This window comes from Manis pentadactyla, chromosome 2, assembly GCF_030020395.1.
Source record: "Manis pentadactyla isolate mManPen7 chromosome 2, mManPen7.hap1, whole genome shotgun sequence".
Lineage (NCBI taxonomy): Eukaryota > Metazoa > Chordata > Mammalia > Pholidota > Manidae > Manis > Manis pentadactyla.
The window spans coordinates 228,907,985-228,920,774 of NC_080020.1; the positions used below are offsets into that span (position 1 = coordinate 228,907,985).

Genomic DNA, 12,790 nt, shown 5'->3' on the forward strand with positions numbered 1-12,790 from the left:
CAGCGCCCTCCCCTTCCACTCCTGGTGCCCATGGCCTGGTGTGCACGCCAGCATCTTAGTTCTGCACGTGCTGCTGTTCTGGTCCCAGGCATGGGAAGCTCTTCCCTTGATGTTCAGTTCGGCGTCCCCCCGACTTCCGGCGGCACAGGCCGTCCGCGGCGTGAGCTCCCTCTCCCTCCCGTCTCTCTCATCCTGCTTACTGCTCTGAATGGTCCTCGCGTGTCCTCATGTCTTACCTCCACGATTATGAGTTTTCTGGGGCAGGAACTAGGATGACTCACCTCTGGGTTTCTGCCCCCACACAGCAGGGGTTCACTGCACGTTGCTGGACAGGTGGCTGGCTGGCTGGCTGGCTGGATGTGATCTGGTCCCTTCATGGGGGAGCTTGCACCTCGGCAGGTGGGTTAGACTGGCACCAGAGTTCAATGAAGTATAGCAAATTCCTACTGGGAGTCAGTCTCTAGTCCTGAAGGAGTCCAGAGCAGGGGCCAAGGGGCAGCTCCGCAGAGGCTGCGAGCAGAAACCCGGTGGGGAGAGCTGGGGCGGCAGGAGCACTTGGCCGCCTCTGCTTGTGCTGCTGTCACCTCACTGGGCACGTGCATCTCCCACCCCAGCTCTTGGCTTGTGGCATCTTTGTTTCTTCCTTCCCATCTACCATCTTTGCTTGATGGCAAACTTGTCCTCCGTGCTCAGGAAGACTGTGCCTGGGAGAGGAAGGCTGCTGGCAAACTAGCTCAGGGCAATGCCAGAACCCACTAGGCTTCTTAGGGAGTGCTGAGAACCTCCCGAAGTCAAAGGGGACTCTGTGTCTCAGCCTTCTGGGGTAGGGGGTTCTGGTGCCTGGGCTTCCGCCCAGGATGGAGCACAGCTGTTAGGAAAACACCTCAAATTTCTCATTTCAAAAGTCCCTAAACAAAGAGGCAGGTTGAAAGCAATGAAATGGTATTACACCAGAAAGCAGTTAGAACCTTGGTGACAAGAGGGAGGTCAGCATGTCCAAAGTCACAAAGTTCAGGGCAATAGGCTTGTAGCCATCACCTGGATACAAAGCAGTTTGGAGTTGGGGAGTTTTCTAGGTAGATTGCTAAATGCAAAGTCCATCATGGTAATTTACCGCCCCTCCCAACCCCCAACATGCCTGCATGCACACGCAGGAGTGTGACTAGGACCAGTGCGGCCTGTGGAAACACATTTACATATCATCCCTACCATCGCATCCCAGGACAGGCAATTTTGGAAGGCAGGGGGCCAACAGGATTGCATCAGATTGCATGTGGAATGAGAAAAGAGCCCAGGGTACCTCTATTTGCACCTGAACAGCTGAAAGGATGGACTTGCTGCCCTTTTCAAAGACAATGGGGTTACCTGTGAGGAGAGCACGTATGGCAGAGAGGAGGAGCTTGGTCATTTCAAGTGTGAGATGCTGACTGAGCAGGTAGCAAGTAAACAGGTGGATACAGGAATCTGAAGATCGGATGAGAGGTGCAAACAACAGACACACATTTGGGGGTCTTCATGGCAGAGATACCGTTTTTATCTAAGTCACAAGGTTGGAAAAGATCACCAAGGTATGAAGGGGAACAGGAGAGCAGTCAGGGAGGTGACGGGGACCAGCAAAACAGCAGACAGTGGGGCGGGAGGGAAGCAGGACAGTGTGGCCTGCAGGAGGGCTCACCTCTGCCCACTGCTGCTGCTAGACTAACGCAGTGACTGAGGACTGAACCACAAGTCTCTGGCAACAGCCACAGCAGCTCCTTTAATGGGATGTGGAAGCAAAACCCCAACTGGACTAGGTTCAAGAACATGCACCCCAACAGCAAGAGTGAAGACTGTGGCTCTGTAACATAACTGTAAAGCCTGGGCTGGCGATGGAGGAAGGAAAGGGATTTCCTCCATTCCAGCTCCTGGCATAGGAAGAGTGCAAGGACAGAGGGACACAGGTCACCCGGAACCCGTTGGTTCTGTCTTGCCAGGCCCAGGCCCAATGTCAGCAGCCAACACACAGGCAGCCTCTTCACACATTACTTTCAGAAAGAACTCTCCAAGGAGTCTAAAGGGGCTCTGGGAGCAGGAGAGAACCCCAGAAAACAAAGAGGAGGGTTAGTTGGGCTAATATGCAATGAATTTTGTAGACTGTTTTCTGAAGAGTCAAAGGTATATTGTAGTGCAGCTAAATGACACAGGACACAAGTGCAGTTTGCAAATCAAAAAAGTTTTATATGGTTCAGAGAAAAAAGAAACACCACACATATTCATTTAAATAATAAGTCAAAGTCTGTTACATAAAATGTAATTCCAAAACATTAAAAATTTTGTTATTGAAACTACTTAAAAGGCTCAAAGTAAAAAAAATCAAGCAGAATGCTCAGGCAATAAAGTGCACTGGGGGGCCTGGCCTGCCGCACACGCTCTGCTTCCAGAGCCCAGAGGCACCTGCAAAGAGCCTCCACACTCAAACAACAAACCACAGGGTTCTGGCTCTTAGGATAGTATTTCTCAGATGGAAACTGTTTCCCAATTTATAATCTTTTGACTGACAAAAAGAAGGCCAAAAAAAGTCCTTTAGAGGAGGTATTTCTAGAACTAATCAGGAAATGGAAGTGTAAATTCAAAACCATTTTTAACACATCTATTCTTCAGAAACAACACTGCTCAGAGAACGAAGCTCAATGTGACAAGCAACTAAATACTCAAAAGACCTTGTATTATCCACCAGAACATTAGTAGGACTAACAACATTTTGCATAATTAAGAAAATATCCAAATTTAATGCCATTTATGGCATACACATAGTCAGAAATGTTTATGCTGATACAAGATGTGAACGGGAGAAAGGATTAGGTGGTGGAGAAATATGAGCTATATACAATTTAATTATGGTTCTCGTGCAACTGTATTATGTCTTATGAGCAGTAGGAATACTCACTTATGGAAGTGCCCAAAAGGAGGAAAGCCTCCTAAACATACAGCCTGCACTTAGACACGTATGTCAATTGGCAGTTCATACTAAAAGGCAATGTAATGGGCATCAATTAATATACAGTGAATGACCAGGTGAGGGTCAGCAGACTAAGCAGCTCAAAACCTAATTATATTTGTTCAGTATTTCACCCTACCATCATTTTAATAAAGACAAACGCCAGTAACTAAGCAAAGACAAAATCTAAATACAAACAGCACAATGAAAAGCCATTCCGAGGCTCACAAAGCAGTGCAACATTTGTATATTCCTCACATGAATCCTGTTGCCTGGATTCCCAAAGCTGCCTAACAAAAGCATCTCGGTGGCTCCTTGGACCCTGGGGCCACGGTCTCTGCAGCCAGGATCTGCGTTCACGCAGCTTCGAAGTGGTACCCACGGTCTATTTTCTAGGCAGACTGCAAAGCACACCATTCCAAGTAATTTTTTGTTTAGTTTAAACTATTTCCTTCAAACAAAATTAATGGAAGAGCAGCTGGGTGGTTGCTATTGCCCTTTAGCATAACTTGCGTTTCCTATAGTTCTTAGTAACAACAGCAGACTCAGAACATTGGAGCTGGACCGTTTGCACATACACGTCCCCTCAGATAAGGTGTACTTCGGTGGAAAGTTCCTCCAACCACTAAGGACATTTCCTTTTTAAGAAGTTACTCTACCCACAAAATACTCTGGATAAGGCCACAGCAAAAGACGTCAACTGACCATTGACAAAGCAGCTGGGTTTGAGTGTTTACATTTCCTTTTTTTGGTGTCTAAGACAAACAAGAAACTGAATGGTTTGCTCTCAGCACAGCAAGGGCCCCAAAAGACCCAGACACTCAAATCCTACAGCAGCTCCTTGCTCATGATTTACCTACCAAGTATTTTAAATTACTCTTCAGCGTACATCCTTCAGGAGCCGCGCTACGGACAGGTGACTGACTAGCTGTGCTGAACTATGATTTCTTGGACTCCAGCCGTAAAGGAACGGTTGCCTGGCATTTCCCTTGAAATGTTATGAAAATGCTATTAACTGCAAAACTTTTTTCCCCTGTTTCTTTAATGTCCCTATCAATCAGTACTGATTCTAAAAAAATTCTTCCATCTAAAAGGCTGGATCACAAACTCATGATTTTTTTTTGGACAAGTTTACTAAAAGTAGGATTATAAAAATGTTGTTACACATTGAAAAAGAAGATTGTAAAATCATCTACATAGAAATTGGTGATTTTGGCACCACCAATATAAATTTCTTAATAAAAAACAGTATAAAAATTAGTACCCTGTCTCATTTCTACAAAACATGAATAGAAAAGTTGTAAAAATCCAGATTTTGTAAACTTTATTGCCAAAATGTTTCTTTGAATGCTGGTGATTTAGATGATCAAATTTTCTTCCATTTCCTCAAAAAAACTTCTGAAACTACAAAACATACTGAACAGGGTCCCAACCAAAAAGAAAAGTTAACATACTTTTATCAGAACCAGCTCCCCACTTCCCCCTAACCCCCAAGACAATTTCTTCTGGACAGATAACCATCAGTTCCATTCCCGAAAAAAGGCTTTTTAAAATTCCCACCAGCAAATCCTTGGCTGACCTTTCAGGCAGAGGCTGGCATACTCACTAGTGGGCTCCCAGGTTTCTCTGCTGAGGCAATTCTGTTCAGTTTGCCAACCTCTGCCTGCCAGCCAGGAATCTTCCTGGCAGTCATGTGGCGCCGGGTGTGCTTCGTCAGGTGGTCGCTGCGCATGAAGCGCCTCTCACACCCCGGGCACACGAACTTCTTCTCCCCGGTGTGAGTTCTCCGATGGCGGGAGAGTTCATCTGAACGCGCAAATTTTTTATCACAGCCATCCCAGATACAGATGAAAGGCTTCTCTCCTAGGAGGTGAGGAAAACACATATTAAAGAAAACATAAACATTCAGCACCTTACTGGACAAGTTAATTCATATCATTTAAATATCTTGTTCATCAAAATCTAAGTAATGTGCTATTATACTGGCACGGGGTTAATTCATAAGTCAAGAATTCCTCCAAGATGCATGTCTTCCTGCCACACCTAAGATATGTATGTCAGGGCCCAAAGATGTCAAACTAATCTAAACTTTCAAGAGATATTTTTAAGTTAAAAATATATCTTGGTTCCTTACTGGGGAGTAAGGGTTTTTCTTTCTTTTTTTTTTTAGTGTGGGCGGGGGAGGGACGGTTTATGTTGAATGTTTAGTTTTTCTTCTGCATGAAACATTTTGTGGGATCTTTAGAAAACTTCATACTGTATGAGTAAGAAAATAAAATATTTGAAACTTGAAAAAAAATACATCTTTGACTGTTGTATATTGGGATGGGGAAGATTCTTGAAAGGAATAATCCCTCCCCCCTCAGGAAGCTTCACATCTAAAACCACCCTCCCAAGGCTCTGAGGCTTCTCAGAATAATTAATTCTACCTTCATGTTTGTTATTACACCGACAAAAGGGTTATAGAATAGGCAAGAATTCTAATAGTCACCTTGTTACAAGTTTCAAGTGTCTGCGTTATTTTTTCAGCTTCGGAGTACCTGGCAGGTGCCCCATACTCATCTTCCTGGAGTTAGAGGTGAGCCAGGAAGCCCTGCCCACAGGTAATGCAGTAACCCTCTTCCCTAAAGCCTCCCTGGGTCTTTCCAGCCTGCAGGAGTGATCCCTTCCCTGCATCCCAAAGCCCTGGTCACCTGTCTGTGCGACCCCATGAACTGATGTGTTAAGACACTTACACATTGCCATGTGGCCCACCTTCCCCAGGGTTTATGCTTGTCTAGGTCACCCACCAGTGTACAGTGAGGCCCCCAGCACAGCACTTCATAGAGCAGGTGGTGAGTAGTTCTGAATGAGTGTTGAAGAGACACCAACTAAGTATTTGACGTTTTTCAAAGTTGAATGGACAGGAAAATTCAGCACCACAAGTCTTTTATGGACTGTTCTAAGGAAAAAAGCCTAAACTTCACAGATTTCAAAGACCCCGTGTTGAAAGCATAAGGTTACCCTAACTGTTCCCAGGAAACCACCACCAGTGGTGGCAGCAGGTGTGGGAGAGAGGAACTTCTTGGCATGGGATTTGTAAAGTGCCCTAACTTGTTTTCAACATATCAAAAATGCAGCCTTTGTTCTCTCTACTTTATTCTAATTATGATCTTGGTAAACTATATGAAAAACTATCTTCCTAAGGGTAATCTTAAAGTTTCTATTTCTTATGAAAGCTCTAATTTGGTGTTACCAAATGGCATAAGAAGTTGATTCTTCAGAATCTTTATGGTTATTTAAACGGAAATACTTTGGAAAACCTGAAGAGCTTATTTTATGTCATCCTGTTTGTACTGCCACCATGAGAAGCTGACTGAATAAACAGTAAAACCTCATGCCACTGCCTCCCCAAATTTGAATTTCATTTGGATGTGATCTGAAGTTCACCTCTGTAGTCCCAGTGAAAAAAAAGGAGAGCTTCTAAGTGCAACCCTTAGAGGTGCATATTAGCTCCAACACAGCCAGGATGGCCACACCTGAATTCCAGGCTCCACTTCATTCTGCAAGTGGGAGCTGCAGAATCAAGAGTTCTAATGTGCTAATTAGAAACCACTCTATCTCAAATACATTTTGGAATAAAGTACAGTAATAACTCCCTCCAGTTCAGCCTTTCCTACTGCGTTCCACAACTTACTGTTCTCCCACAGGCTACTGGCACATCTGGTGAAGGGGGTTCCATGATCAAGAGAGTTTATGAAATCCACTTTTACTGCAGAAACCATGATGAGTTACTGTACTTCTATGTATGTATGTGAACCTCTAAAATGCAAGTTTAACAAGTAGACAATTAAACTATAGGATCTCTTAATGAGATTAAGAGAACAGGAGTGCCAGAGAGCACCTGAAATGCTGGGTCTTAATCTACTAAAGCAGAAGCGCTACAAGGCAACCCTCAGACTCCGGTTAAACACCACGGCAGCCACCACCCTCACGGAGCTATGTAATGTGAACTCAATGGAAAGGAAAGTGCCTCAGCCACACTGCCCACATTTCAAGTGCATGTGATACTGGCTCCCCTAAAGAACACAAAGAGAACATTTCCATCATGGCAGACAACTCTACTAAACGGAGCTGAAAATAAACAGAACACTAAAGCATTAGTTACTGTGTGGCTTCTTCTGAATTAAAAACTCTGTATTTCTGAAAGAAAACTATATTTCTTCAGAAATCAAACTTTTCCATACTTAAGAAAGACCTTTCCCCATAGTAGACATAAGTCAGTCACACCGATGAGATGTTCATTAAATGTGAATGCTATTTTCTAAAATGCAAAGACTGATATGTCTACTGCGGGGTGAAGAGAAAGGGGCAATATAGGCATCACCTAAAAGCTATCAAAGGGTCACAATCATAGAACAGTATTACATTTTATTTACTGGGGTGAGCAGATGGCACGTTCTAGAAAAACCACTGACAGTTGTACTCATGTTAACCCCAACCCCAAAGACAAGTCTATGAAGGTTTTCAGGACCAAACTTTTCTTTGCTTCCTTTCCAGCCCTTCCAGTGGTTCTCCCGCTCCCGCTCACAGAAGGCTCCAGGTGTGTTTCCTGACTCCAGCACCCAGTGTTCCCAGTGCCTACCTGCCTTGGTACTCACCTGTGTGAGTGCGAAGATGAGCCTTGAGGTGGGAACTTTTGAAGTAGGTTTTCTGGCAGCCTGGGAAGGTGCAAACATAGTTCCTCCGTCGGGAAAAGTCTACCTGAGGGGCACAGCTCTGACTGGAGGCGATGAACACCGGAGCAGGGGCCAAGGGCAGCACCCTCGTACTGCCAACAGCCATCACACTCAATGGGCAGGTGGCAGGCTGAGGGACGGGTCCCTGGGGCAGAACCAGCATCACAGTTCCCTGAGGCACAGACGGTCCCACAAACAAAGGCTGGGGCACTGGAGCAGCATGGGGTAGGATGGGTTTGACAGTCCCCACAGACATTTGGGGCAGGGGTTTCAAAAAAGCTGGTAACATGCCACTTTGTCCAGTCACTGGGATCATTTGGCCAAGGACAGGGGGACTGGGCATGGGGACAGAAATCAGAGGGGTGGCTTTCCTTGGCAAGTCATTTTCATAATTCTTTGGTGAACAGGTTTGAACTGCAACAGGCCACCCTGTCTGCTGGCCTTTGTCAGTCGAGATCAGACCACCAGTCTTGTTTGAGCAAGACTGACACGACACTGAGTTAGTGTTGAGTAAACTGTCTGGGGGTTGTGTGTTCAGCAAAGCTTCGATATGTCCCAGGAACTGTGCTGCTCCTTCTCTGTTGACTGAAAGTTGGTATTCTTGAGTCTGGGCAGTAGGCATGCGGGCAGGACTCCCCCCAGTGTGACGGATGACACTCATCACTGTGGCCCTGCAGCGGGTGCCAGGGGCTGGCTCCAGTGGCTCTGGCTTCAAACAAGGTGGGCTCCTCTCTGCCCTCCTGCTCAGTACTTTGGCTGCCCCAGCGGGGGCTGGAGGGATGGCCATGACTGTGTGTGTTTTAGAATCAGTTACCTGGGAAGGACCAAGTGTCCCTGTTGATGGCTCCATGAGATCAGGGCTCTGAGGAGGAGTCATGCACTTAAAAAAGAAAAAAATGCGGTGTTAAAAGGTTGATCAAATTTAAAAGGGACTTACTTTGATCATGTTGCCCCCAATGCCTTTAAAAAGAAGTATGTAGAAAGGACTGGGCTAAACCTGCTCAGAACAGTACCCGGTGGGTCTCAAGGCTACATGAGGCACTGTACTTTCTCGGCTTCTCCCCATTTCCTGATCTCTCCCAAACCAATCCATCTGCTAGGCTGTAAGGACCTCAGGGCCACTCCTGGCTTGCCCAGCTACTGAACTGAGCAATCTAAGCATTAGGACACAAACAAGACAACAAATTCATATGCAAAATAAGAGCTTTATCACAACAGTTTTAGACTCTCAAACATTTGTTGATATCCCAGTGGTAATCATTTAATATAGACTTATTCAGTGCCTACCAGATGCAAAGTAAAAACTTGCTGGAATCATCCCCAAAACGCCATGCTCCAACCAGTGGTGCTGCCTGAACCACGTCCCTCTCTGCACCGCCCCCACTGTAATTTCCACCTCTTTCCAGCCTCCCTGCGGAGGAGCCCAATGCCAACTAACCCTGAGAAGCGCTCTGGGCAGCCAGGCACACTACTTGAACAATCCTCTTCACTGCTCTCCACTTCTTTCTCATCCCTCTCCAAGTCTTGCTTTCCACACTTTCCTTCCAGTGCAAGCTTCCAGCTCAGGACAACTAAAATTTTGACTTCTGTCTCCAAACTGAGAAGCAATTCTCCCTGTAATTTTGTAGCCAAGTTAAGAAAACAAAAACAAAAAACAGTGCTTGATTGCACTCAACTGAAACCAGAAAAAAGTTGGGTTGCCACAGGGAGGGAGGGGGTCCAGTATGTCAACCCAGCTAACAAAGATGGCCTGGTGTCAAAGCGCAGGCTTTCTCCAGCTGCCGCCCACATATCCTGATTCTGGACTGGGTCATCTGGGGGAACTGAGGTCCCCACCCTGTAACTCCCCAGGGAAATGAGTATTTTTACTTTCTCCTATCAACCTGTGGTTTTCATCTTATGGACATTTGAGCCCCCTGGCTGCAAGCTATGATCTACCAACGGAAAGAGCATATTTTCAAGAGGTAAAAAGTTTTCACTCTTAGGACCCACACAAGGGGAAGGTCTGAACTTGCTTGCCAGCATCCCAGCGTATCTGCCTACGAGTTCTTCAGCACATTTCCTTAAGGTACTCTAGTCATTGCACAAAAACGCTCTTCTCCCCCGCCTCTTACCAGAGTTGATAAAGAATGGAAATCCTTTGGTAGCTCAGGTGCAGCTGCATCCACATGCACAGTCGTGGTGACATCCCCAGAATCAGAGACAGGTGTGAGGGGTCGTATCTTTAATAGGTCACCTTTCTGAGATCTTTGACCCCAGGAGCTCATGCAAACAAGAGCCTCAACAGCTTCGATGGCGTTCTGTTCCAAGACGCTGCTGGTAGACCTTTCGCTGTCATGCCATTTCCTCTCCAGGATTGACTCACATATGTCCATGATGTCAACCTAAAGGCCACAGAACACGATGGCTTCTCAGTCCAGGAGAAAGAGAGGGTAACCCTGATGGGCATGTGGATACACAGACCAGGAGCTGCACCACACACGTAACATATGTATGATACCTGCCAGGTAAGCGCTCTATTCTAGGAAAAGATGCCAACAGCACATTGATTTCAATTTTGCTTTTATGCTAATCTTCTCAAGAGGGAAGGAAGATGACTGGACTTGACTGGCAAGCAGTTTACACAGAAGACGATTCTTAAAAAAAATGTTATTAAATTCATGTTTTTCTTTGGCAAATGACTAAGACAGTAATTTCAGAGTGTCAGAAAAACTGGTGAGTGTGAAACTGTCAAATGGAGCCGAGGAACTGACACTGAGTCTAAGTCTTCTGGGTGGTTGAAAGCACGGCTCTTAGGATTTCGCAAAGCCCCCAAGAGTGTCCCCTACAGATGTATTTCCGGCAGCTTTCTGGAGCATTCACCACAGTCCTCTCCAGCCGGGGCTTTACCCGCACGCAGAACCTCCCCGTGGCCGAGCTCCAAGGGCTCCAGGAAAGTAGAGACCACACTGGGTTAGCCTTGCTCCTCGGACTGGGCACATCGGGCACCCCTAAAGCTCCAAGGCTAGTTGGGGGTAAGAGGAAGAATCCTGAACATCTACCACAACCCAGAAGACGGATGTCTTTCTGTTGTATCACACCTGTCTTTGGGCAGATGTGGGTAGTCAACCAGAATTCACTTATCTATTCTGAGGAAAGTTTAAATCTATAAAGGTAAACGCTTCTCTTGTGCCCAAGCATCCATCCCGCCGGCAAACTCCCCAAGGCCCTCAGGCCCCGACAGGGGGCGGCCCCAGGCCGGGAGGAAAGGTGCCCGAACCCGCGCCCACGTGTCGCCTTCCCGCCAGCTCTTGCCCCGCCCCCTCGCCCTCCACGGCCCGCCCCGCCGCCCGCCGCCCGCGTTCCCGCCAGCGCGCACCATCCCGCCCGTCATCCTGGTGACGTCATAACTGGAAATAGCCCCCCTCCCACCCCGCCCCCGTACTCCCCGCCTGCCGCCCGCGGGGCGGGGCCGCTGCGGCAACTCCAGACAAAGCTGAGCGTAGGGCGGCGCGGAGCACACGCCCCTTCCCCGCCGCAACCGGCGCAGAGCGCCCACCACCCTTCCCGGGTCCCGAGACCACCCGGACCCCTACTGGTGCTACCGCAGCCAGGCCCCGCTCGCCCCCGCCTTCCTCTGCACCCCGGCCCCGCACAAGTGGCGCGTCCCTGCCTCGCCCATCGCTCAGCTGGCGGCCACTCACCTTGCGCGCGTCACCCGGGTCCGCGTCGCCCGGCGAGTGCATGGTGTCGCGGCTCGGAGGCAACAAAGCGGCCGCAAGGCGGGAGCTCGGCGCACGGCAGCGACTGCACGTGCTCGGCGGGCGGCTGCGACCCGGGGCTCCTGCAGCCGGCGCGCGCCTCTGCCCGCCCGCGCGGCTCTGTCCCGGCGCGGCCCTCGCGGCGCGGGAAGGGCGGGGCGGCCGCGGACGGAGCGGCCGCGGGGGCGGGGCGCGGAGTCAAACCAAAATACACCGCGCCCCTGCCAGGGCGGGGCCGGGGGCCCGCCAGCCAGTCTGCGCCCGGCCGGTGCGCGGCCGGCCAATGGGCGCGGCGGGGAGCCGCGTGATCAGAGCCTGGCCGCGGCGTGATCGGGCAGGGCGGGATGTGGCACGTGTTTTGGTCCTGGGCGAGGGGGCGGGGCCTGGAGCCCTGGAAAGTAGGGGAAAGGTCCTGGCAGCGGCGGCGCAGCTGCGGCGGGTAGTCCCGGGTCGGGGCGGTGGAAGAGTGGGGCGGTGCTTAAAGGGGCCGCGGTCCGTAACCTGCACCAGCGCACGTCCCCGTGGAGTGAATCCGTCCAATAGAGGGGACCCACCTGGAGGCCTCAACCTGTGTGTTGCTTGCTTGTTTTAAATTTCATTATTCTGCCGTCATCCCTTAGGAGCACATCCCTGACAAGGAAGTTTTCAAAGCTGGCTGGCTCCGGGTGACATTCCCACATTCGCCCCTTCCCGCTGTTAGCCATAGCCTGAGCTGCTTCTGCCTCTGACTCCGTTCCCTTGGCAGCTCTGGGCTGCAGTGTCCACTCTGTTAAGTGGCCATAGGGGAAGCCAAGGCGGTAAGCACCGGAAAGGTGAAACCCGTCCATTTTTCAGAGAATGGGAGGAAGCATCACCCCTTCCGGGAAGTCCTCAGGACTGAGAGAGCACCTGGCATCTTCTTACCCCTTGTACTTTGGTTGGTGTGTCTGGGTATGATCTATCCACTTAAGAAGTTCCAAGTTCTTGAAGCACTTTGACCAGGCTGTGTTTGTTCCCGCACAGCCTGCAGAGCAGCACGGGACAGCCCTTCAGTCAGCACACAGCCGCTTGCTGAGCTCATATATACATAAGGCTACAGTGAGAAATCCTTGTCCCTACAATCTCAAAAGACAGGTGAAAGTAGAGGATCCCACACTTTGGGACTGTACTGTGAGCGAGAGAAGCCCTGGGCCCAGGGAATGGGTTATAAGGTTACAAAGAGCCTCCAGTTTATACTGATAACCCAACTGCTTGTTCCTCACAGGCCTGCTCTGGGGAGGGGTGAGGGCAGGCGGCCTAAGCTGATGACAAGGAAAAGTTCTGAGATGTCATAAAATTAAGTGGTATAACGGCCTGGAGAACGGGAGAGAGACAAG

The 12,790-nt window shown here is 48.9% G+C and overlaps 1 protein-coding gene across 2 annotated transcripts; it reads right to left on the minus strand.

Moving 5' to 3' along the window:
* Nucleotides 1–2,193: 2,193 nt before the first annotated feature.
* On the minus strand, nucleotides 2,194–11,606 carry KLF11 (KLF transcription factor 11). 2 transcript variants are annotated; one of them, XM_036881754.2, is made up of 4 exons: nucleotides 11,379–11,606; nucleotides 9,810–10,079; nucleotides 7,618–8,575; nucleotides 2,194–4,840 (listed from the first exon to the last, which is right to left on the minus strand). In XM_036881754.2, exons 1-4 carry the CDS (start codon nucleotides 11,418–11,420, stop codon nucleotides 4,560–4,562), a joined length of 1,551 nt encoding a protein of 516 aa, XP_036737649.2. In that variant the 5' UTR covers nucleotides 11,421–11,606; the 3' UTR covers nucleotides 2,194–4,559. The 2 variants fall into 2 exon arrangements, with proteins under 2 accessions (XP_036737649.2, XP_036737650.2); XM_036881755.2 differs by having other exon boundaries at nucleotides 9,810–10,102.
* Nucleotides 11,607–12,790: the final 1,184 nt, after the last annotated feature.